Source organism: Hemiscyllium ocellatum, chromosome 10 (genome assembly GCF_020745735.1).
Source record: "Hemiscyllium ocellatum isolate sHemOce1 chromosome 10, sHemOce1.pat.X.cur, whole genome shotgun sequence".
NCBI lineage: Eukaryota > Metazoa > Chordata > Chondrichthyes > Orectolobiformes > Hemiscylliidae > Hemiscyllium > Hemiscyllium ocellatum.
This window is the reverse complement of record NC_083410.1, coordinates 18,149,497-18,176,529: the sequence shown is the minus strand read 5'-3', so window position 1 is coordinate 18,176,529 and position 27,033 is coordinate 18,149,497. Positions and strand designations below refer to the sequence as shown.

General features: G+C 40.4%; 1 protein-coding gene across 12 annotated transcripts in view; it reads right to left on the bottom strand.

Moving 5' to 3' along the window:
• The window catches only part of cep170aa (centrosomal protein 170Aa), a 168,265-nt gene that overhangs the window by 77,324 nt on the left and 63,908 nt on the right, over nucleotides 1-27,033 (bottom strand). For 11 of the 12 annotated variants that reach the window (XM_060831300.1, XM_060831304.1, XM_060831303.1 and 8 more), the window contains 2 exons: nucleotides 24,537-25,195; nucleotides 4,375-4,530 (listed from right to left, as the gene is read on the bottom strand). In XM_060831300.1, coding sequence (XP_060687283.1) covers nucleotides 4,375-4,530; nucleotides 24,537-25,195 — 815 coding nt within the window. The remainder of the gene's footprint in view (nucleotides 1-4,374; nucleotides 4,531-24,536; nucleotides 25,196-27,033) is intronic. The other variant, XM_060831307.1, reaches the window with a different exon arrangement.

The following is a 27,033-nucleotide window of genomic DNA, read 5'->3' as shown; positions in this document are numbered from 1 at the left end:
GGGAGGTATGTGTCATCATCTGCTATCTTGCACCGTCTTTTTAGAACCTGTGATGTCACTCAGTCCTTGCCATAGTCACCAGGTGTCTGTCTGAGTCTCGATTTTGGATCGGTATTGGTCCTTGGTTGTCCTAATGGCTCTGCGAAGGTCATACTTGGATTCTGTATATATTTGAGTGGGTCTCCTGATCTGAAGACCTCACACCTGGTTTTTAGCAGGTTCTGTATGTCCTGATTCATCCAGAGTTTCCTGTTGGGGAACATCCAGATTGAATTCCTCTGTTGCAGTCCTCCACACACTTACTGATAAAGTCTGTGATGGTGGTGGCGTACTCGTCCAAGGTACTTATGGACTGTTTGAACATGTCCCAATCAGCTGATTCCAGACAGCTCTGGAGTTGATTCTCTGCCTCCTCTGACCAGCATTGGACCTGAATCTGCGAGAGGGTCACCTGCTTGAGCTTTCGCCTGTAAGATGGGAGAAGAAACACAGTATTGATCACAAATCCATCAGGCAGTGGTCAGAACACCACATCCTTGAGATCCTGCGGAAATAGGAGAGGACTAATCCAGTCGGGCTGCTTCCTGAGCAGACTAATCAATGGCATTTGACAGAATGCTTCATGACCAGAACTTTCTAACAAGCATCAAGATGTCACTTGGCTGGTGGTGAGAAGGGCAGTACCTGTGAGATCCTTCACATATGCCTGGATTATCTCCTCCAGCACATGTTGCCCTTGAAGCAGCTGTGTTGACAAACAGACTCTCACGCTCCTTCTGGAATGTGCCTTTGCATCTCTGAAGAGAGGAAGAGATGTAGTAGTTTTTGTTAAGAGTTGGCCTTAGCAGCTCCGTGACTCAGAACTTTATGCTCCACAACTGTTCCCCGACATTCACACAGACAAATATCAACTGTACCTGGAAGACCAATTTGGTGAAAGATGCTCTTTGGTCTGCCCGAAATGTGCTAATCTTCCAATGCAAAGAGTTTACCTCAATCCAATGTTGCAGGCTAGCAATACCAAAGGTCCAGGACTATATGCTGAGGAGCGCACTAAACCTTGGGGCAGCTGCTGCCAAGGCACAGTGAGGAAAGACCATTGTTGAAGATCTTTCTGGTGAATTATAATGGGGGTTCCTCAAATGTATGTAAATATTACTGTACAAGATTGATCACCAAATTCCAATCTTTTGTTTGTTCTTCATGAGCAAAAACTGCATCAAATTGCTGCAGTCAATGTACATAAATACATTTTTATCAAAATATATTTTTGCAACAATAAGTCTCAGCTTCAAGACACCTCAAATGAGTTGGTTGGTAGTGTCTTAGGTTCCACCATCATCAGCTGCTTCATTAAGATAAGGCTGAAGCATTTGCAACAATCTTCAGCCAGAACTGCATCTCGTTCTCTTCCAGATGTCCCCCAGCTTCATAGATGCCAGACTTCAATCAATTTGATTATTCCAGGTGATATCAAGAAATAGCACTGGGTACTATTGCTGTTACAACCTCTATTCTCAATTATCATTCAGTGGTGGAAGTTGTTATCAACAGTACTATCCAGCAGCTAGTATTTAACAATAATCTGCAAATTGTTCCTCAGTTTGAATTCGAGGGCCAATCAGCTCCTGCCCCCTGTTCAAACTTGGATAAATTAGCTAATTCCGAAGGTGATAGGAGTGTGACTGGCCTTGACATCAAGTAGGCTGAGCAAAACTGGAGTCAATGGAAATCAGGGAAAACAGTTTGCTAGTTGGGCATCATACCTGACAAAAAGATGGATGTTGTTGCTGGAGGTCAATTGTTCAAGAAGTCTCTGCAGGAGTTCCTCAGAGTAAATATTTTCTAAATCAAATTGTTCAGAGATATGAGGACAAATCTTTGCAGCTGTGTCTTGAACTTGGGTCTCCTGGACCAGAGGTAGAGACAGAACTTGCACTGTATCACAACAGCCCCAAGTCCTCAGGGTGGTGTCCTATGTCCAATCATCTTCAGTTGCTTCAGTGATGACTTTCCTCCATCACAAAGTCTCAGGTGGGACCATGTGCTGTTGACTGAACAAAGTTCAGCACTGTTCATGACTTCTAAAGAATGAAAACAGTCCATACCCAAATGCAGCAAGACGTTGACAATAGCCAGGTTTGATCTCATAAGATGCATGTAACATTCATGCCACATAAATGGTAGGTAATGACAACAGAGAATCTAACCTTTGACTCTTGACATTGAATGACATTACCATCACTAAAGCCCTCACTATTAACATCTGCAGCATTGCCATCGACCAGAAACTGTACTGGACCAACTGTATAAATACAGTAGTTACAACAGGTCAGAGGCTATGAATCCCATGGTGAGCATCTCATCTCTCTCTAAAGCCTGTCCATCACTTACAAGACACAAGTCAGGATTATGATGGAATACTTTCCATTTGCTTGGATGAGTCTAGCACTAACAGCATTCAAGCTTGACACCATCCAGAATAAAGCAGCCAACTTGATTGGAACCACATCCACAAACATCAATTGTTACAATACCAATAATCAGTAGCATTGTTTACTATCTACAAAATGCACTTTATAAGTTCACCAAAATTCCTTAGACAGCACTTCTCAATCCCACAATCACAACCATCTCGAAGTTCAAGGACAACAAATACATGGGAATACTAATTACGAGCTTCACAGCAATCCACTTACCAACCTGGCTTCGAAATGTATCACTGCTTCGTCACTGTTGCTGGGCCAACATCTTGGGACTCTAAGCCTAATGGAATTTGGGTCTACCTACAGTAGCCAACTCACTGCCAACTTCAAGGGAAATTAGGGATGGGCAATAAATGCTGGTCCGGCCAGTGACATTCATATTCAATGAGGAATTTTAAGAAATACTAACCTTCCCTCCCACAAAAAAGGTCATAAGTGTGGATGTCCTCTGATTATTTCAGAGTGTTGAGAGAGATGTTTGCAATATCTCAGACACTGAAACAGTCAGTGCCCACTTGAAATGAATCATCAGTCATAGCTTGAATGCTTCTATGCGAGGATAAATTTATGGAGGGCAACCATGAAAACATTGGAATAGTTAAATCTTGAGATAACAAAGGTAGGGCAAGAGTATTCTGGCAGTGAATGAGCTTAGGCAATGGTAGAGTTGGTCATTTAAGTACAACCAAGTGTTCATCTTGGTACTTCAGCAGATGTGTGGGCAGAACAGATTGCAAGTAAAGGGTTGTTTCAGCTTAGACGAGAGGGATGGAGTTGGTGACTAAGAAATTGATTTTCTGACAGGGACTGAAGAGGAAACTTTGGCTTGTTTAAAACACCTTGCTGGACCAGCAGATTGAGGGGTCAAGGGTAACAGTGATAAAGCAGAATTTGATAGTGGAATTGAATCAATTCCAAACATCACTGACTGTATTCACATTTCTACCACAGATGCAGAAAATCAGAGGCAGCATATGCCATTCGGACCCTCAAGCTTGCTCCACCATTTAATATTATCATGGCTGATCAATCTACTCAGTGCCCCATTCTCACATTTGCCTGTACAATTTAAGTCCTTTAGCCCTGAGCACTTCTCCTTGGAAAGCAGTGAACGTTTTGGCATGGATATTTTCAGCAACTGCTGTAAAAGTACACCCAGACCTCACTGTACATTCCCTTTTTCCAACTTGTCAAAATAATGTCTTCTTGTTTTTACTAGCAAAGTGGATGACCTTGCATTTATTCACCTTATACTTCACCTACCATGCATATGTCCATACACGCAACTTGCCCAAATCTCACTGATTCATCTCTACATGCTCTCACTCTCACCAAACTTTGTATCTTCAGCTACATGAAGATATTACATTTAGTTCCTCATCAAAATCATAGATATTTACTATGAATAGCTAGGGTCTAAGTACTGATCCTTGTGGTACTCACTACTCACTATTTGCCACTCGAAAAAAAAGGTTTATTCATTTTCTTTATTTCCTGTCTGTCAGCCAGTTCTCTATCCAGTATATCGTATACTATCCCTGTCTCAAGTCCTCTAATTTTACATGCTAATCGCTTATGGGACCTTAATAAGGATCACTGAATTGCAACCAGCTGAATTTTCTCATATAAATTAGTCTTGACTACAAAAACATTACATAACTTATATCAGCTAATGTAACATACAGCGAAGATATCTATGACCATCCTGGTTTGTGTGGCTTGGCTGCTTACTGAATAAAGTCCCATCATTCAGGAATGCAGCAAAAATTTGCTTTAACTGGCAAAGAACGAACTTTAGGCCTTGTATTTAAAAATCCTTCTGATGCTGGAAAGATTTGGGACAAATATATTCATGCAAATTTTGTCAATATTTCTTCAGATGACTCACCTCTGAGTCATTCAAAAGCTCTTTACTAAGTTCTCCATTTCTTGCATCAGTTGCTTGTTCAGTAGAATTTGGCTGCCACTTGATCTTTTGTTCAGCAATGACTGGCCTTGTTATACCACTGCCAGAGTAATTGGGGGAATCTACTATTCCAAATACCTATTGTAAGAATAAGTAAAATTTATTAGAAGCATAAACTGCAAAAACAAATTTGATCAATAAATAAGGGCTGAGAAGTTGTTCCTTGTCCCAAGTAGTTTGTTATACAAAATAAATTAAGTTAGCACTGTAACATATGCTACTAAAATCACACCAATGCAATATTAGATAGGATAGTGTTTTTGTGCATTTTTATATACAAGTACAACACTTTAACTGGATAAAATGGAGACAATGGAATATGCCATGGAAGTGAAAAGTTTTCCGTCATTAAATTTAGATTGCCCACGACACATTAAAAATGATCTAATTTTTAATTACCACATTTTCCGAATAAGATGACTGGATACGCTCCTATTTTAGAGAGAAGAGAAGGCCCCTTCCATTAGGCACTCTAAAAATTCTCAATTGTAAACACATAATGATCAATCTGATGTTTGCAGCTGCCAGCCTGAACCACTTAGTGCTTTGGCAATCAAGTCAACAGAATAACCTTGGTGGTGTTTTCCTTGCTAACCTATCCACTGTCCACTATACTAGGTAACATCATCTGAGAGTCTCCGGGTGAAGCATTGGTGGTATGGCCCACTTTGTGTGTGTTTAGGGATAAACACAAATAAAAAGTGGGCCATACCACCAGTGCTTCATCTGGAGACTCACTGATGTTACTTAGTATGGTGATGAAACATCTGAAACCATACCTACCAGCTCAGCAAGCAAACCTACATCCAAAACCTCAACCTGAGCAACAAATCTAAAAACTCGCTAACCTATCTTACATACACTCAAGATTTGGCCTTCACTTGATGGCAAACTGCTATAAAGATTTTTTTTAAAAAAAGGAAAGAAACCAGGTAAGATGGCCCAACGTCAACCTTGTCACTAGAAGCAACACTGGTCGACCCAGTCTGTTGACCCTGTAAAGTCCCATTTACTAACATGCAAGAGCAGTACCACACACTAGTCAAGCAACAACCTGACACACTCATTCTCATGGAAACATACTTCATAATGTCCCACACAGTATGACCCCTGGGAGTATTCTGTCCCACCAGATGTGGACAGTGTTCTACAGTGAGGAGGAAGTTGACCTGGGAGCCTTTGACAGCTGCTCTACACTAGAAAAGAGGGGCTTTCAGCAGGCACAAAGGCAGCAAATCTACGGAGACCCTAGTGAAGCAGAGAAAGTGCAGGGAGGTAATACACCGAGTTAAATGGACACGGAGCAGGGCTTCTGTGCCAGGGCTTGACTGGTCCACCTGCTTTTCTTTCTTTTCCTTTTTTTTAAAAAAAGAAAACTTTTACTTACATACATGATTCTGTTTATTTACCACTGGCGGTGGCAGGGGGGCCCTACACAGACTTCGAGGTAGCAAGTGAGCTCCTACGTACTTTCCAGGGTGTGAGCATGGAACCTGGCATCAAAATCTGCAGCGTGGTGGGCCCAGCAACAAAAAATGGCACCTGAGGACTGCAACCTAGTTGTTGGTTGGGTCTGGCGCTAGTGGCAGAAAGGCATCACAGCGACAGTGACGAGGTGGGCGCAGCATCAAGAGAAGTGACTCTGATGCTGAAGGGTCTGGTGCAGGTGACGACAAGACAGTGGAGTCGAGATGGCAGGACAGGCATCATCGATATGCTGGCTCAGGACTGATAGACTAAGCTATATTGAGTCATACAGCGTGGAAACAGACCCTTCGGTTCAATCAATCCATGCTAAACTGGTCCCACCTGCTTGCTCCTGGCCCATATCCCTACAAACCTTCCTTATTCACGTATCTATCCAAATGTCTTTTAAATGTTATAATTGTTAACCACACTGACCACTTTCTCAGGGAGTTCTGTGATCCACCCTCTTAAATAAAATTGTCTTGTCTTTTTTTTTAAAAAATCTCTCCCCACTAACCTTAAAAATATACCCTCTAGGCTTGAAATTTCTCATGCTAGAGAAAAGACAACTACATTAAGTCTATCTATATTACTCATTTTAAAACCTTCTGTAAACCCCCAATGCTCCAGTGAAAAAGTTCCCAGCCTTTATAACTCAAACCTTCCATACCTGGCAACTTCCGGGTAAATCTCTTCTGAACCCTCTCCAACTTGATAACATCCTTCCTATAACTGGGTGACCAGAACTGTACACAGTATTCCAGAAAAGGCCTCAATGTCCTGGACAACCTCAAAATGACTTCCCAACTCTTACACACAAAAGCACTGAGCAATGAAGGCAAGCGTATCAAACCTTTTTTTTAAAATCACCTTGTCTATATATGGCACATACTTCAAAGAATATGTACCTGCACCCCTTAGCTCCTCTGTTCTACAACACTACCCAACATCCAACCATTAATTGTACGAACCCTACCCTTGTTTGTTGTACCAAAATGCAATATCTCACATTTATCCAGATTGAATTCCATCTGCCATTTTTCAGCCCATTGACCCATTTGATCAAGATCTCTTTGTAATCTTAGAAAACCTTCATGGTCTACAATGTCATCAATTTTGGCGTCATCCGCAAGCTTACTAATTACGCCTTTGATATTTTCATCTACATCATTTATACAAATGACAAACAAGAGGGGATCTGGAACCGATCCCTGTGGAACATCGCTGGTCACAGGTCTCCAGTCTGAAAAGCAACACTCCACCATTATTCTGCTCCTGCTTTTAAGGTAATAATGTATCCAATTGGCAAGCACACCCTGAATCCCATGTAACCTACTTTTACTAATTAGTCTACCATGCAGACCTTGTCAAAGGCTTTACCAAAATCCAAATAAACACTTGCAGCTCTGCCATCAATCTTTTTGGTAACTTCCTCAAAAGACGCAAACCAAGTTTGTGAGACGCTGTTTTCCTTGCACAAAACCATGCTGACTATCCCTAATCAATTTTTGCCTCTCTAAATGTCTGTAAATACTCTTTTATAATCACCTCCAATTTGCCCACAACATTTTTTTTCCTTCATCTTAAAACTATTCAAAATGGTACCAGATTGTGGCATCAGGGAAAAAAAAATCACTATTTTCCTGTTTTTCTTACTGTAAAATGCAAGTGACAATAAAATCATTCATTAAGAAAGCAATTAGAAGAGCAGAGAGGGGTCATGAGAAAACACAAGTAAAATTATGTAGAATCCCAAGCTATTCTGGAAGTCATGGTCTGCAATGACTCGCTAATGACTGATTGTCCACCTAGAAAATTGCATGCCTCTGGTCATGCGTCCTGTGTGTCCTTGCATATGGCTAATGAGCCCAATCCTAGAGCTGACAGACTACAAATTTTGCAGGTGTTTCCAGGAAGTGGTATTGGACTTTTGGCCTTCAAATCACTGGCATTCCTTTCTCTGGTTCCTTTTCAGTACTCTCTCTTGTCAGGTATTCTCAAAGAATTGTATCCAATCAAACTGGAACTTCTTCCAAGTTAGTTTCATATCCACGAGGGTCTCCCACTCATTGATATTTATGTTGTACTTCTGAAGGAAGCCTGCATGGAGTCTTGGAAGCCCTTCCTTTTTTCTCCTCTTGTTACAGTATCTTGAGCTGGCTGAAAAAATTTGCTTTGGTAACCGGAATGCAGTTGTGACATGTGACCAACCCAGGGGCTCTAACCCAAAATTTTAATTCCTCGAGTTGAGTTGGTTGAGTTCAGAAGAACACAACTGTCAGAGTGAGTTTGCAGCAAATCGTGAGACGACCAGAATGGGAAAGCTTATTTGACCAAATCCTCACCAATCTACTTACTGCAGATGCATCCATCATTGACAGCACTGCCGGGAGTGACCACTGTGCAGTCCTCATGGAGACAAAATCCTGTTTTACATTGAAGATTAGCAATGATGATGCTGAACAAACAGCACAAACAACTGATCTAGCAACTGAGAGATGCAGTAGGCCATCAGTAGCAGCACAATTGGATTCAACCACAAGCTGTAATCTTCTGGCCTGATATCTCCCACTCTACCATGACCATCAACCCGGAGATCAACTTTGGTTAAAAAAAAAGTACTGAAGGTTCTTCCACAAATAGCACCAGGAATACCTAAAAAATGAGGGGTCAAGCTACAAGATTAGTGAGTGCCAAACAGCAGAAGCAGCAAGTGACAGATAGAGCAAAACGATCCCATAATTAACAGATCCTATCAAGGGCCTGAAGTCCTGCTACATCCAGTTGTGAATGGCAGTGAACAGTTAATCAATTAAAGGGAGGATGCATTTTCATAAATATTCCCAATCTCAATGATGGGAGAACCAACACCAGTTCAAAAATCAAAACTGAAGCACTTGCATCCATCTTCAGTCAGAACTATCAAATGAATGATGCATTTTGACTTCCTCCTGAGGTCTCCTGTGTCACAGTTGCCAGTCTTCAACCAAGACGATCCACTCAGAACTTGCTGTGCCTCTAACCAAGCTACAGTTTATGCACCCAGGAGAGTTTGTAAAATAGCCCAGATATGTCCTGTATACAGAAAGTAAACTAATCCAATCAGGTCAGTTACTAATCTATTCTTGAATATCAGTAATGAAAAGGGTCATTGACAGTGCAGTCAAGCAGTACTTGCTCGAAAATACCTACTCAATGGCAGTTAGCTTTCTATTCTATCAGTTCTTGACCTTATTGCATTTTTGGTACAATTCAGCATATTTCAACTGAACACTGGAGGTAAGACAGGGAAGGGGGTAGGGGATGGTGTCTATGGTGACTCCTCACTGTTGGAGTCAAACCTATGACAAAAGATGATTGCTGTTGTTGTTGAAATCACCTCAGTCCAAGAACAATACTTCAGGAGTTCCTCAGGGCATTCAACAGTAGATCAAAGTTTAGGAATTCTGTAATAAGTAACTCACTTCCAGTTTCCGAAAATCCTGTCCACTATTTAGAAAGTTGAAAAGTCACATGGCATCAGGTTATAGTCCAACAGGTTTATTTGAAAATAAAAGCTTTTGGAGGGTTGCTCCTTCGTCAGGTAGCTAGTGGGGCGGGATACATAATCTTATAACTAAAAGATCAAAAGATGGGGGTGGGGGGGGGGGGGGGAGAGGTTGGAGAAATAAACATTCTTGCAAATCAGGGATAGTACAGTCAAGAGGAATAGACACTGTGGCCAGGATTGAGAGTCCCAAAGACTTTAGTGAATGCCTGGGTGAAGAGATTTGGGAGAGGAAAGGAAAAATCCAGTTGTAAGCATAAGTACCAATAGGAGGAAAGAGGTTCTGTTGAGGTTATGCGAGCAGCTAGGGGCTAAAATTATAAAGCAGAACCAAAAAGATAATAATCTTCAGATTATGACCTGAGCAAAGAGCAAATTAGCACAGGGTTAGCAAAATTTAAAAAAAAAGCAAGGGGCTCAAAGATTGTTACAGGAGAAATGTGTTTGAAGTCATGGGACACAGGCAATAGTACTGGGGAAGGAGGGACCTGTTCCAATGGGATAGACTCCATTTGAATCATGCTGGAATCAAGACTTCTGGAAAATAACATAACCAGAGCTTTAAACCTCAGGAGATTTCAGCTGTACAAGAAAGGTTAAAGGTTAATGGGACAGATATCCAGCAATTTCCAGAACAAGCAGGGCAGACTCTAACTTTCTTTAAAAAATATTTTTATTTAAAAAAAAGGTTTTTGAATATAACAAACAATTCAAAACAATACAAAGAAACTCAAATTACATAAATAAACAATAACTAGTAACTAAAAAAAAACATGTGGAACAATAATACAGCTCAACGAAACATAGTAAAAGCCCACAGTAATAGGTGACTTCGTCCCCACATTTGAGGCAGATATATTGGGATTCCTATATATTGCCTCTGCCAGCAGTTCAATCACCAATAAAAAAAAGCAATGGTGATAAGGGCAGCCCTGTCAACTGCCCTTAAGGATATTGAAATTGCTTGACTGCACACCATTGACGAGGACCATGGCAAGACGGTCACTATACAAAACCTTTAGCCATCTGATAAAGCCCTCCCCCAAGCCAAACTGCTTTAAAGTATAAAAAAAGATATGGCCACTCGAACCAGTCAAATGCCTTCTCCACATCTAAAGAGATCACTAATCCCTGTGCCGATTGTTGTTGACATACTTGGATCATATTGGGTAAGCTCCCGACATTATTCAATGACCTGCAACCTTTTATAAAACACGTTTGATCCTCAATGATGGAGGGCAGTACAGTTTCTCATCTTGGTGCAAGAGTCTTAGATAGAATTTTGAAGTAGACATTCAGGAGTGAGATGGGCCTATAAGAAGCACAGTACTCCGCGGCCTTCCCTTTTTTTTACGAGAGAGATGTTTGCTTCTCAAATATGGTGGGGGGTGGCCACGGCTATGTGAATCCTTAAACATCTTAAGCATCGGTGCTGATAGTATACTTATAAATTCCCTACGAAACTCACGAGGAAGTCCATCAGAACCAGGTGCCATTCCATTCTGAAGCTGCCTCACTGCCTCCTGAACCTCTAACACTGACAACGGGCTTGATGGAGAGGCTCTTGTTCAGGAGTTGCTCCCAGAAGGTCCATATTCTTTTTTTTTGAAAAGGGGATTATATCCTAACTCGCCCATCCTCACAACTTTCAGATTGGTACAGTTTGGAGTAAAATTTCCGAAATGACAAATTAATCCTTTTAGAATCATGGGTTAAATTTCCAGTATCCTTTCTGATTGAGGTAATAGCTTGAGGAGCACTGCTCGGCAAGAAATGCTAAGTAATTGCCTGGTTTATCCTCATGCTCAGCCGTTGCAAATGTAAGCTCCCTCTTAGCTGTCTGAGAGAGCATGGAGTTTAGTGTGGCGCAAAGTGCTGTGACCCTCTGCAGTTTAGCCAATGAGGTCCTACCGAAGTATGCCTTTTCAGCTGCCTTCAGGTGTCTGGAGCAAGCATTGCTGCTCAGCTTCCACTGTTTCTTACTAGGGAACAGGAAATAACTAACCCCCTATCATAGGCTTTAACAGTTTTACAGAGAATGCATGGGTTCTAGAGAATTTATGGCCAAGCCTGAATTAATGTCTAATATCTAAAAAAAAGCTCTGAATTCAGCAGAAAAGAATTCAGTAAACTTGCTATCCCAAAGATTCTGGGTAATCCAAGATGGAGGACAGGAAAAATTTCTGTCTGTAACAGCTGCTCCTTTTGAGGTATTTTAGGTGCTGGAGAGGATTTCCTTGAATTCCAGGAGCGCAATTACTGTTTTATATGTTGTTGCATTGTTTTGGAACTTTGGAACAAAATTGTCAAAACAATGGCAGTTTTAAAAGGGAGAAGCACAGAAAGGAAACACATGGTGAGGTCAGTGCAGGAGAGAGAGAAAGAAACAGACACTGCCTTTGTTGTTTGAATTCATATATCGCTGGACAACGGAGTGCGTCTGGGAAAATAACAGTGAAATTCACAAATGATCTTGGAGGAACTGTTGGGTGAAGTTCACAGCACAGAAGCAGATAAGTGTATTGTTGCTTTAAGTGTGACCTACAGAAAGTCTGCCTTAGTGATCTTTCTTGATTAATCAAGAGACATATCTCAAAAAACATATAAACTAAAAATAAGCTATAACTATTAATTTAGCCTGGGGCATTGTTTGTAGGGGAATAAGACTGAGTTATTTTCGGGGTCTATAGATTGTGAAGAAGCAAAAATGGCCTTCAGTAGAGTGAAATGTGCTTGTTGTCAGATGTGGGAATTCAGAGAGTTTAAGGATTACAGCGGATTACATCTGCCATAAATGCTGTTGGTTGCGAATCTTATCAGATTGAATGGATCGGTTGGAGAGACAGTTAGAAGCAATGATAAATGTGCAACAACAGTATGTGATGGATGGCAGTTATAGGAATGGGGGAACAAGTCTCAGATACAATCACATAGATGGGTTAACTCCAGGAAAGGTGAGAGAGGTTGGCAGCTAGTGTAGGTGTGTTTTGTGGCTAAACCCATTTCAAACAAGTATTCGGTTTTGGAAAGTGGTGGGGGGTGGGGGGGGCGGAAGAGATGGATTCTCAGGGGAACATAGCACGAACAGTCAAGGTTCTGGTATGGAGACTGGCTCTAATGCAATGAGGGGTAAGTCGGGTTCCAAGAGATCAATTGTGTTAGGGGATTCTCTAGTCCGAGGGACAGACAGCTGTTTCTGTGGCCAGCAACAACAAATCAGAATGGTGTGTTGCTTTCCTGGTGCCAAGATCAAGGATGTTTCAGAAAGGGTGCAGAATGTTCTCAGGTGGGAAGAGGGATCAGCAAGAGGTCATTATCCACATTGGAACCGACGACATAGGAAAGGAAAAGGTTGAGATTCTGAAGGGAGATTAAAGGGAGTTAGGCAGAAATTTAAAAAGGAGGTCCTCGAGAGTCGTAATATCTGGATTGCTCCCAGTGAGACAAGCCAGTGAGGGAGGGCAGGAATAGGAGGATACAGCAGATTAATGCATGGTTTTGGATCATTTGAATCTCTTTCAGGGTAGAAGTGACCTGTACAAGAAGGACAGATTGCACCTAAATTGGAAGGGGACTAATATACTGGCAGGAAAATTTGCTGGAGCTGCTCAGGAGGATTTAAACTAGTACGGTGGAGGGATGCAACCCAGGGAGATAAACGAGGAAAGTGATCAATCTGAGACTGTACAGTTGAGAACAGAAGCGAGTCAAACAGTCAGGACAGGCAGGGACAAAATAGAGCTAATAAATTAAACTGCATTTATTTCAATGCAAAGGGCCTAACAGGAAAGGCAGATGAACTCAGGGCACGGTTAGGAACATGGGACTGGGATATCATAACAATTACAGAAACATGCCTCTAGAATGTTTCAGGATACAAATGCTACAGGAAAGGTAGAAAGGGAGGCAAGAGAGAAGGAGTGGCATTTTTGATAAGGGATAGCATTACAGCTGTGCTGAGGGAGGATATTCCTGGAAATACATCCAGGGAAATTATTTGGGTGGAACTGAGAAATAAGAAAGGGATGATCACCTTATTGGGATTGTATTATAGACCCCATAATAGTCAGAGGGAAATTGAGAAACAAACTTGGAAGGAGATCTCAGCTATCTGTAAGAATAATAGGGTGGTTATGGTCAGGGATTTTAACTTTCCAAACATAGACTGGGACTGTCATAGTGTTAAGGGTTTAGATGGAGAGGAATTTGTTAAGTGTGTACAAGAAAATTTTCTGATTCAGTATGTGGATGCATCTAGAGAAGGTGCAAAACTTGACCTACTCTTGGGAAATGAGGCAGGGCAGGTGATTGAGGTATCAGTGGGGGAGCACTTTGGGGTCAGCGACAATAATTCTACTGGATTTAAAATAGTGATGGAAAAGTTTAGACCAGATCTAAAAGTTGAAGTTCTAAATTGGAGAAAGACCAATTTTAACAGTATTGGCAAGAACTTTCAAAAGCTGATGGGGGCAGATGCTCGCAGGTAAAAAGGGCGGCTGGAAAATGGGAAGCCTTCAGAAATGAGATAACGAGAATCCAGAAAAAGGTCATTCATGTTAGGGTGAAAGGAAAGGCTAGTAGGTATAGGGAATGCTGGATGACTAAAGAAATTGAGGGATTGGTTATGAAAAAGAAGGAAGCATATGTAAGGATAGATCGAGAGAATCCTTAGAGTATAAAGGCAGTAGGAGTATACTTAAGAGGGAAATAAGGAGGGCAAAAAGGGGGCATGAGATATCTTTGGCAAATAGAATTAAGGAGAATCCAAAGGGATTTTACAAATATGTTAAAGGACAAAGGGTAACTAGGGAGAAAATAGGGCCCCTCAAATGTCAGCAAGGCGGCCTTTGTGTGGAGCCGAAGAAAATGGGGGCGATACTAAACGAGTATTTTGCATCAGTATTTACTGTGGAAAAGGATATGGAAGATATAGACCGTAGGGAAATAGATGGTCACACCTTGCAAAATGTCCAAATTACAGAGGAGGAAATGCTGGATGTCTTAAAATGCATAAAGGCGGATAAATCGCCAAGACCTGATCAGGTGTACCCAAGAACTCTGTGGGAAGCGAGAGAAGTGATTGCTGGGCCTCTTGCTGAGATATTTGTATCATCGATAGTCACAGGTGAGGTGCCGGAAGACTGGAGGTTGGCTAACGTGGTGCCACTGTTTAAGAAGGGTGGTAAAGACAAGCCAGAGAACTATAGGCCAGTGACCCTGACATTGGCAAGTTGTTGGACAGAATCCTGAGGGACAGCATGTGCATCTATTTGGAAAGGCAAGGACTGATTAGGGATAGTCAACATGGCTTTGTGTGTGGGAAATCATGTCTCACAAACTTGATTGAGTTTTTTGAGGACGTAACAAAGAGGATTGATGAGGGCAGAATGGTAGATGTGATCTATATGGACTTCAGTTAGGCATACGACAAGGTTCCACATGGGAGATTGATTAGCAAGGTTAGATCTCACAGAATACAGGGAGAACTAGCCATTTGGATACCGAACTGGCTCAAAAGGTAGAAGACAAAGGGTGGTGGTGGAAGGTAGCTTTTCCAGACAGGAGGCCTGTGACCAGTGGAGTGCCACAAGGATCAGTGCTGGCTCCTCTACTTTTTGTCCTTTACACCAAAATTGGAGGTGTAGAGGATAGGGAAGAGGGTTACCTCAGATTACAACAGGATCTTGACCAGATGGGCCAATGGGCAGAGAGGTGGCAGATGGAGTTTAATTCAGATAAATGCGAGGGGCTGCATTTTGGGAAAGCAAATCTTAGCAGGACTTATACACTTAATGGTAAGGTCCTAGAGAGTGTTGCTGAACAAAGAGACATTGGAGTGCAGGTTCATAGCTCCTTGAAAGTGAAGTTGCAGGTAGATAGGATAGTGAAGGCAGCGTTTGATATGCTTTCCTTTATTGGTCAGAGTATTGAGCACAGGAGTAGGGAGATCATGTTGCGGCTGTACAGGACATTGGTTAGGCCACTGTTGGAATATTGCGTGCAATTCTGGTCTCCTTCCTATCGGAAAGATATTGTGAAACTTGAAAGGGTTCAGAAAAGTTTTACAAGCATGTGGCCAGGGTTGGAGGATTTGAACTATAGGGAGAGGCTGAACAGGCTGGGGCTGTTTTCCCTGGAGCGTTGGAGGTTGAGGGGTGACCTTATAGAGGTATACTTAATTAAGAAGGGCATGGATAGGGTACATAGACAAAGTCTTTTCCCTGGGGTTGGAGTCCAGAACTAGAGGGCATAGGTTTAGGGTGAGAGCAGAAAGATATAAGAGACCTAAGGGGCAACTTTTTCACGCAGAGGGTGGTACATATATGGAATGAGCTGCCAGAGGAAGTGGTGGAGGCTGGTACAATTGCAACATTTAAGAGGCATTTGGATGGGCATCTGAATAGGAGGGGTTTGGAGGGATATGGGCCGCATGCTGGCAGGTGGGACTAGATTGGGTTGGGATATCTGGTTGGCATGGACGGGTTGGACTGAAGGGTCTGCTTCCATGCTGTACCTCTCTATGACTCAAGGTTGAACAAAGTTAAAAATCACAACCCCAGGTTATAGTACAACAGGTTTATTTGGAAGCACGGGCTTTTGAGATGCTGCCTCTTCATCAGGAAGGGCTCCTGCCCGAAATGTAGATTTTCCTGCTCCTCGGATGCTGCCTGACTTGCTGTGCTTTTCCAGCCCCACTCTAATCCTGATTTTTAAACTTTGTCCACGCCAGTCCAACACAGGCACCTCCAAATCTTAAGGATAAAGGGATCCAATCACCAATGCCTCGAACCTACCATAGTATCCTTACTTTTGACCATTAGATATACTGCAGCGTGATTAGAAAGTGATATTGCCAATTGTACATGACACCACCAAGCCCAAGTGCACTGCAGGAGTCAAAAATAGATCAATTCATTTGTGTGGATTCCAGAAAACCTTAAAATCTTTGCCAGTAGGGTGAAAACGCCTCCAAGCACCTACCAGTCCAGTTCAACACACAAATCCCTTAATTGCTTAGATTGTGATGATAATGGAGGGCCTTTGGGCGATCTGTCCATCACAGGATCTATCATATTAAACAATTAAAATTCCCCTCTACGACAATCTGCTGAGATGTGAGGCTAACCAGTCTAGAAAATGCATCTATCAAGAACTTGAGAGGGTGGGCCGAGGCACAATTAACATAAGACTCAGTATTCCTCCCCATGTATCAAAGTTTTAAGGATTACAAATTGTCTGTGTGCCTTTAATACACTAACAACTTAAATGTTAGATTCTTCCTAACCAGAATGGTCACTCCCCTGGTCCTAGTATTAAAAGATGATAAATAAACCTGGCCATACCCATTCTGTTGCAGTTTCAGATGCTCTGCATCATCTAGGTGTGTTTCGCGCAATAGGATAACATCCACCCTTTCCCCTTTAAGACTGGAAAGTACCTTCTTCCTCTTGACCGGCAAGCGACTCCGTTTAATGTTCCAGGTATAATACTTGAACACATCCTTAGCCATAGCACCTTCCGTAGCACCATTTAGACTTCAGAGAGGAAGAACTAACTACGAATCACTGAGCTTCAGCACAAGAAAGTCCACGAAACAAAGATATATAAACTAAAATAGCTAAAACCAACAAACCTACAAAACTTGCAAAAACTAACAAAAAAACAAAAAAGCACCAAAGGCACGGATTAGAGGAATTTACCCCCCACTAACAAACCAAACAATTCCCCTCTAACTACTAACTATTCCTAAATAATGCAAAATTATAATCGTATGCTGTTTGAATAAATACAATTACAACTTGTATAATAAAACAGTAGAATTCAGTCTCTTAAAATCATAGCTAGGATGTGTTTTCTGGAACGTTTCATGCCCCCTCCATTGACCTTCTTTCAGGAACACTTCCTCCTTCGAATTCTTGCATCGGGTATGCCCTACTCTGTTGAATTCTGGATTCAGGAATATTAGTTAAGAGTGCTGCTGTACTTTTTAGTCAGATGATGGTTACTCAGAGCTGACAGCGCTATCTCTTCAGATTCTCCACTGATTTTCAAATGCTGTTTTGTTTCATACCCTTGATGACCTATTAATTTCTTTACAAATGGGTTGGTTGTAGTTTGTCAAAGCCATCAGACTTAAATTTTTTTTTAAGATTAGATTCCCTGGAGTGTGGAAACAGGCCCTTTGCCCCAACAAGTCCACACCGACCATCTGAAGAGTAACCCACCCAGTCCCATTTCCCTCTGACTAATGCACCTAACACAATGGACAATTTAGCATGGCCAATTCACCTGGCCTGCACATCTTTGGACTGTGGGAGGAAACCTGATTTCCCGGAGGAAACCCATGCAGACACGGGGAGAATGCGCAAACTCCACACAGACAATTACCGGAGGCCAGAATCGAACCTGGGACCTTGGGTGCTGTGAGGCACCAGTGCTAACCGCAGAGCCACTGAGCCCCCTAAATTTAATTGGTCCTTAGTCTCCAAGTGTCTGGTTTAAATTAATTAGCTAAATTTAAAAACCTGTTGTCTTGGTAAAAGTGCTTCCTTGCCTGCTAACAGTAGAATTTTCATATAAATGTTTCGATTCAAACACCAGGAAGAGGCAAGCTGCTACCCATAGATACCCATTTTTAAAATCGCTATGCACAAAACAACCCATCTTTTAAAGAGACTGCGCACTCTTTCCTCCCCCACTATCATTTTACAAACATCAATTTCTAACACCCTATCTTCCAATACACAAATACTTTACCTAACTTCACAACAGGCAAGTCATTGACTCCCTGCTTTAGGCACTCCTGTACCAAGTATCTATGTCTAAACATAGCAAAGAATTGCATCTGACAAAAGCTTTTTTTTGCACTCTGGCTGACCATCCATGGTAGTAAGCCATTGCTAGTAAGGTTGCTCCCTTTGTCCTCAAAAATCTTAAACACAGGAAGAGGTTTTCAGCAGTTCACCTTTCAATGAAAACTTAATCAATTCCTATTCTATTTACAAAGATGAACATATTCAACAATTCCTTAAAATGACAGTGTAAAGTACTTTATCATCAAGTGCACAAACTTGCTGACTTTTTTTAAAAAACACAAATTGACTATGTTAAAATTCACCCCCAACCTTTGTGCCACAATTTCTAATCAGAGAAAAAAGACAGCATCAACAGCTATGCAACAATTTGTATTTATATAGTATTTCAATAAGGGTATATACACAGGCAAAAGGCAGATAACATTCCAAAGAGAATGTTTGGAGTGTTAGGAACCTCAGCATTATAACCAGTTTAAGAGATGTGCAGTGTTTTCATGATTAATCATATACTATAAAAACATTAAATTTGTAAAGACTTCATCAAGATCGTTTTTCCTGGCAGAACAACATATAACTTTGAAAGTATTGCATTGCATGATAATGAGAAACAAATATTACGTGACTTTGTAGTCTAAAATTATTTCAAATTTATCACGAATAAATCTGCCTTTGGGTCACGGAAATCTTGTATTCAGTACTGAAAAAATGTGTTCATTTTTGTCAAGCTAATTCAAATACTCCTTTCTCACCAGCTTGTTGTTTTGTTCCTGTATAAATTCTCATCTCTCCCTTTCCAGACACTATCCCACATTGTCTTTAAATGTTCTTCCTTCCCTCTCACTGCCTCTTACAACTACCAAAATTTTTATCATGGCTGTTTATTTTGAGAACGACTTTCTAATTTTGAGTACAATAAAAACATTGCAAATCAAGAAACTGTTTATTCAGCATTATGCTATTAAGGTAAATGCACCTGCCAGACAATTTTATTGTAAAGAGATAATTTTAAGTTGAGCATGCAATTGCTTAAGGAATGGTGAAGCAGAGAGTATCCATGAACCAATACTTCCATGTCAAAAGAGAAGTGCATTGAAGTCCTTCAGGGTTCAATATGAAAGACACTTTCTGATACAAGAATAACTGGATTTGGATGCAGAAGATTTGAGATTTGCAGTTCAAAACTTATAAAGTATAGTAACAGCAAAACAGAGCAGCAGACTTCAGAAGTGCATAGCTAAGTAAAATGGGCAGACATATAGCATGCAATTTTTTTTTATGCCAAGTGTGAAGTTATGTACACTGAAAGGAAACAGAATAAGCACAATCTAAACTGTAATATTGTATGTGCTACAAGATCACAGTAACTCAAGAATACATTCACAACTCTTAGAAGTGGAAGGGAAGTCAGTTCAGAAAGATGCAGCTTTGTAAACAGGGGCAGTAAACTGAATGCAAACAATACAGTCATCGTAAACCTTAAATCTTTCTTTAGACTTCAGCTGGATAATTCCATACAATGCTGAACACTACACTTTGAGAATGTCAAGGTCTCAGCTGGTAGAGCAGTTTTACTGGGATGATACCATGGATTTCAATTATGTGGCAAAATTAGACAAGCTGGGGCTGTACTCCTTATAGATTTGAGAAAGTTAAAGGGAGACTTCAAATGTATGTGGAGTTCAGATAGAACCTGCTACTCCTGGTAAGTGAACCAGATACCATATCATCATATTTGGAATTTGCAAAGACCCGGGAAAAGCTGAGGAATGGAGACAATTGGACAGCTCTTCAAAAAAAATGCAGCAAATGATGTTTTCTGACTACAAATTTAATTGTTAGAATTTTTGGAATGGTGTGTATTGAGATGATTCAGAAATCAAAGTATTACAAAAAATTGGTCACTATGAATAAAGGAACATGTTGGGGCAAGGTAACAGTTCAAACAAGGAAGAGAAAGCAGGACAAGTTTAAAATGCAGCAAGTGTTCAAGCCTGCATTTTTAAAATATATTTAAAGTCATATAGCACAGAAACAGTGTTCAGCTCAACTGTGCTGACCAGACATCTCCATCTGACCCAGTCCCACATACCAGCAATTGGCTCATACATCTCTGAACCCTTCCTATTCATATACCCACCCAAACGCCTTTTAAATACTGTAAATGTACCTGCCTCCACCATTTCCTCTGGCAACTCGTTCCATAAGCATACTACTTCTGAATGAACAAGTGACCCTTCAGGTCCTTTTTAAAATCTTTCCCCTCTCTCTTTAAACCTATGCCATCTAGTATTGAAATATACCACCCAACATCTTTCCTATAGAAGAGTGACCAGAATTGTACACATTATTTTAAAAGTAGCCTCACCAATGTCTTATACAGCAGCAACATGACGTTGCAACTCTTACACTTAATGCATTGACCAATGAAGGCAAAATTATCAAATGCCTTCTTCACCCTGTCTACCTGTAATTCCACTTTCAAGGAACTATGCACCCGTACTCCCCTCAGCAATACTCCCCAGGGCCCTACTAGTGACTGCATAATGTCTTGCCCTGGTTTGCCTCACCAAAATGCAACACCTCTCATTCATTTGAAATTAACTCAATTTGCCACTCCTCAGCCAATTGGCCCATTTGATAAAGGTCTCATTGCACTCAGATAATCATCTTATTGTCCACTATGCCACCTATTTTGATGTCATCTGAAAACTTACTAACCATGCCTCCTATATTTACATCCAAATAATTCATATAAACAGTGAAAAGCAGTGGACCCACTGATCCTTGTTGCTGACTACTGGTCATAGGCTTCCAGCCCAAATAAACAACCCTCTACCACAAACCCTTCTACCTTTCAACCAATTTTGTACGTAATTGGCTAACTCCCCCAGATCGCGTGATCATCTTACTAACCAGTTTACCATACAGAATTTGTCAAACGCTTTGCTGAAGTCCATACATACAACATCTACCACTCTGCCTTCATTTTCTTTGTCACCTCTTCAAAAGACTCAATCAAGTCAGCGAGACATAATTTCCCACACACAAAGCAATGTTGACTATCCTTAATCAGTCCTTGCCTTTCTAAATGCATACAATTCCTGTCCCTCAGAATGCCCTCCAACAACTTACCACTGAAGTTCGGCTCACTGGTCTAGAATTCCCTGTCTTTTCCTTAATATACCATTATTTATCTCCAGTTTTCCATCACTTCAGCAGTGGATTGTCGATAATATGAATATCTCAGCAAGCAGCCCAGCAACGCCTTCCCTAGCTTCCCACAAAGCTCTGGAAGAACCTGATCATGAGTCCTGAAGATTTATCTAGTTTATGTATTTTAAGATCTCTAGCACCTCCACTTCTGCAATATTAACCCTTTTCAAGACATTACTATTTATTTCAGAGTTCCTTAGCTTCCATGCCCTTCTCCACAGTAGAGAATGACATGAAATATTTGTTTAGTATCTCACCTATTTCCTGTGGTTCCCCATATAGTTGGCCACATTGATGTTTAAGGGGCTCTATTCTCTCACTAGTTACTCTTTTGCACTTAAAGAATCTCTTTGAATTCCCCTTGAAATATTTGGTAAATAGAGTTATGCCCCCTTTTAGTCCTCCTGATTTCCCCAAGTATACTCTTACTGCCCTTATACTCCTAAGGATACACTTAATCTCAACTGTCTCTACTGATCACGTGCCTTTTTCTTGATAAAAGGCTCAATTTCACTAGTCATTCAACATTCCCTACACCTACCAGCTTTGCTGTTCACACTAGCAGGAACATATTGTCTCCGAATTCTCAATATCTCATTCTTAAACTCTCGCTTCTCCCCGACTATCCCTTTGCATGCGAATAGCCTCCCCCAATCAACTTTTGAAAGTTCTTGTCTAATACCGTCAAAACTGGACTTACTCCAATTTAGAACTTTAACTTTTAGATCAAGTCTATCCTTTTCCATCACTATTTTAAGTGGTCACTTACCCCCACTGTGCTTTCCCACTGATACTTGAGTCACTTGCTCTGCTTTATTTTGCAACAGAAGTTCATGTATTGCTCCTCCTCCAAGAGGCACATTCATATATTGAAGGAGGAAGTTTTCTTGCACACAATTGAATTTACAAACGGACTGAGGCCGTCAATGTTAAGGGTTTAGCTGGGGAGTAAAGTTAAAATCCCCTATCATTACAACCTTTTTTTTGATATGACTCTCCTGACATACGTGTTTCTCAATTTCCTGCTGGCTACTGGGGGGGCCTATAATACAATCCCAAGAAAGTGAACTTGAAAGGGTTCAGAAATGATTCACAAGCATGTTGTCAGGGTTGGAGGATTTGAGCTACAGGGAGAGGTTGAGTAGGCTGAGGGGTGACCTCATAGAAGTTTATAAAACCACACCTTTGGTCCCACCATAGACTGCGGTCATACTGCGGTAGGCAAAATAGTGAAGGCCTTGGGGACGGAGGTGGAGATGGATCCGGTATCTTCTCTTCTTGGCTTTGTTAATTCACTTTCATTAGATGCGCACACACAAAAAAAGGCTTTTCAATCTCTTCACTTTTTGTGCAAGAAATAACATTCTATTAGGGTGGATATTGGTAAACACCCCTGGGGCTGGCAGGCTGGTGTAAGTTAGTCATGGAGCATATCCCCTTGGACTTCCTTACGAGTATGGTGCATCATAAAACTGAGAATTCCTATAAGATGTGACAGTCCTTTTTGGACTTCCTGTGTACAGATTTGTGCGCCATACTAATAAGAGCCTTTATATAGCTTTGGCAATTCCATGCAATGAATCTGGTATCCAGAGAGGAGGAACTACAAAGATATGAATATGCATAAACATATGTGCTTGATGATCGAGGGCCATTGCTTTGTTTCACTGAGCTGTTTTATGGTTATTATTGTTAAGATTTGCCTTTTTTTGTTTAGTGATTAGTTGCTATGTAATCAGTGGGTTTGTTTTCTAACATTGGTTTGAATTGTTTGGTTTTGTATTGAGAGATTCATAAGAAAAAAATACATTTTTTAAAATAAAAATATATTTTAAAGAGAAAGGTAAAATATATAGTGCAGAAATATAATTAGAAAAATAAGGTAACCATGCATAAAGTATTATTAAACCTGGAACAGTATAGTGATATAAGCAGCTATATAAAAATAACCAGACAGCATACTATCGCATATCAAACTGTGAGCACTGCTTGTATTTTTAAAAATCCCTATCATTTCCTGTACTTAGATTAATCTAAATTAAATGAAACCAAGAGTGATAGATATTGCTTTACATGAGATCAAGTGGATCAAATTTAAATGGTGCGAATATAAAATTTGCTAAACCAATATGTTATAATTGACTCTGGTTCTAATTATTTTAAGAATTAAAACTGCAGCTGGTTATAAAAAAAACATGAGGGACATGAATAGCATGAAAGACAAGGTCTTTATCCCAGGACAGGAGAGTCAAACCTAGAGGGAATAGGTTTAAGGTGAGTTGCACCCACATAACTTCACTGGATGATCTCCCAGGAGTAACCTCAGCCATAACATTCTCTCTAACTAAAAGCGTCATTCCCCCTCTCTTGCTTCTCTTCCTATCCTTCCTATAGGATCTATATCCCACAACATTAAGCTACCAGTCCTGTCCATCCAGGCCATGTTTTGGTAGTAGCTATGATACCCCAGTCCTAAGTTTCCAGCCATGCCCTAAGTTGATCTGCCTTACCTGTCATGTCTTTTGCATCGAAGTAAATGCAGTTTAATTTGTCAGTCTTGCCTCAGTCTCTGCCAAGCTCGTCTGCTTTGATCCTCTCATGTACTCTACCTGCCTCCACCTTTTCGTGCTATGGCTTTGGTTCCTCCTCCATCCAACTCCGCAACTAGCTTAAAGTCTGAGCAGCTCTAGCAAATCTCCCCGACAGGATATTGGTCCCTTGCAATTACAGATTTCAAGACCAGGCTTAACAGTCATAAAACAGTACAACAAACATTTCTTTGCCTGCAGATTGAGACAGTAATTGTAAACATTATCTCAAGTGCAACTAGAAGAACAATCAAGTTGGCAACATGCTGCAATCACTACCTCATTCTCACTTAAATCCAATTATTCTATGTATTACAGTAACTGCTCAATAAATATAGTGAATAAATTCAAGTCTTCCCATTGCTCAGATCTGGTGAGTGAATAAATACAAAAACACAAATTTCTCACTTAGAAAATAATTCGTAGGACACAACATGCATTCTTTACTCTTACCGTGTCAATCATTCTACGAGCTTCCTCCTCTTCCATATTGGAATTTTCAAGTTCGATGGTGTATGTTCCTTTATCACTCTGATCATCTTCAGTTTCCTTTGTGGCCAATGGAGAAAGTTTTGTCTGTTGTTCGAAATGCTGACTTTGATTCTGTCTGTGCCCAGTACTACCAGAACTTCTTAACTGCATAGTTTGGGCAGATATTAAAGGAACTGATGGTTCATTAGATTTTTGTTTCTGTAAATGTTTTGTTTGATGAAGCTCATGTACACTGTGAGGTGATTTAGTATGAGGGGTACTTGGCTGATGTGTTGAAGAATTTGTCTTTGAATCAACTATGCCACCTTTTAACCTGTCTGGCTTCACAGGTGGAAAAGGAAGAGGACCTTCTTGGGGTACAGCTGGTGAACTTTGTGTAAAAGAATAGGATCGTCGCTTGCGTGGATGATCGTCATCAAAGAATTCAATCATAAAGGCAGTCCTACTCATTGAAGGAACCTCACGGGCCTTTTCTGAAGTTGCAATCTTCTGATGATGAAGCCTCTGTTGTTCTGCACAATACATCCTCAATTGATCTTCGAGGGCAGGGTGTTTATGAGCACACCTTTGGCCATTTCCATTTTCTGTATCACTTTGCGTTCCATCATCATGTTTACTCCCTAAACGAGAAATCAAACATTAAATTTTAACTTCTAAAAGCTCAAAAATAGTTGCTTGTGTTTTACGTTGAGTGGAAGAAAAGAATGCAAGATGACATTTAGAAACTGGTCACTGCCAAATTTGGTAGTCCTTCAGAAATGATGACAAACAATACTAACACAATTCAAACAATAAACGTTTTAAGATGTGAACAATGACTCTGGGGCAGAACTGAGTTGCTATTGTTCTCAAAGCTCTTGTCATTGTTCAAGTGAAAAACTGAGTTGCAGTTCTTTTACAAATGAGCCAAGTAGTACAGCTGCTCCATTCTTCCCTTGTACACGTGCTCAGCAAGCTAAGGGTGCTTCATTACTTTCTAAGTATTCAAAAGAATAAGGTTAATTTTTTTAAAAAAAAACCCATCTCTTGCGAGGGACACATGATAAAAATTAAATTTACATGGGAGAAGTGACAATTTCAATATAAATTTAAATAAAATTTGCCAAATACTTTGTTTGCTCATGACAACTATATGCTTGAAGAAATTCATAAAAACAATTGTTTTAAAAAAGGGTCACCTCTTCCCATGAGGTTAGTATTTTCTGGATATTTTCTAAAAGGAAAGTTAGCTCAGCAGTCAATAACCACACAAATATAAATAGCAAATTAAAATGCATTCAAATCACAGACTGTCTCACCATTTTGAAAAAATACAGCAAGAATATAGTTTTTAAAAACAGGCTAGAGAAAGCAAGGGAAATGGACATAAAACAAGGTACCTCTCAAGAAGTTAGCAAAACAAAAACAAGTAGCATACTGGCACTGGCTGCTGTCAGTAAAGAAGCCAGTTGTTCAAGTTATACAATAAAGGGGAATAGCGGTCATCTGGTCCCTTAATTTTTCTACCAAATGTGCAATCATCCCTCACGGAGAAAATGACAAAATATTAAGTCGAACTAGTCAGCAAAGGTTGGCACACAAAGTTCTGAAAAAGGCTCGTAAACTGAAATATCAACACTTTCTCTCTCCACAAACTCGGACCTGACAATTACAACACTATTTTTGTTTCACAAAGCTGGTCAGATATCAGCATATTAAAATGATGTGGTCTTCCACATACATACATGTAAATCTCTAAGTTTAATTTTATTTAACTAAATTAATGCACATTTCAAGTTGCTAAGTGATAAATAAATATCCCAATATATGCAATAATTGGGAACTTAAAACTTATCCTTCAAACTCTGGGCACATTTTTCAGTTACCCTAAATATACTTTTGGATTTACTCTGCCTATCTTACATACTTTCATAATCCTTCCCCAGAGACTTTTTTTTTCTTTCTGTTTAAGACTAAAGAACCCTAGGTCATCAAGAAGTTCCTCAAAGTTGGAATTAGACAAACAATATTTTGCAATTGAAGGTGAAATCATCATAGCCCTACCAGACCATAGGTCTGTGCTCATTAGAGATGGTGGGTTACCACACCTCAGACATGACGACAGGTTGAGGAGGAGAGTCCCTTGCGATAATTTCAGCCAGTGTGGGTTTGAACTCCACTGTTGGCACATCACTCTGCATCACAAACCAGCCAGCCAGCCAATTGAATTAACTGACCACAAGCAATTGAAAGACAGATGCTTAAGTACTGTTTTGCATCTTTGCTCACACAGTCAGTTCTCATGTAGCAACTACAAGAACATGATCAGGTACAAAAAATATTAATAAATTCTTCTTCCTAATGGAATACAAATTGTACACTCACTTTTCATTTTCCTAAAACAAAAAAATTCTTAGTACAAAATTATCTGTTAGGAAACAGACTTGGCTCTGGTACAGTATTAAGCCTTGGGATACAT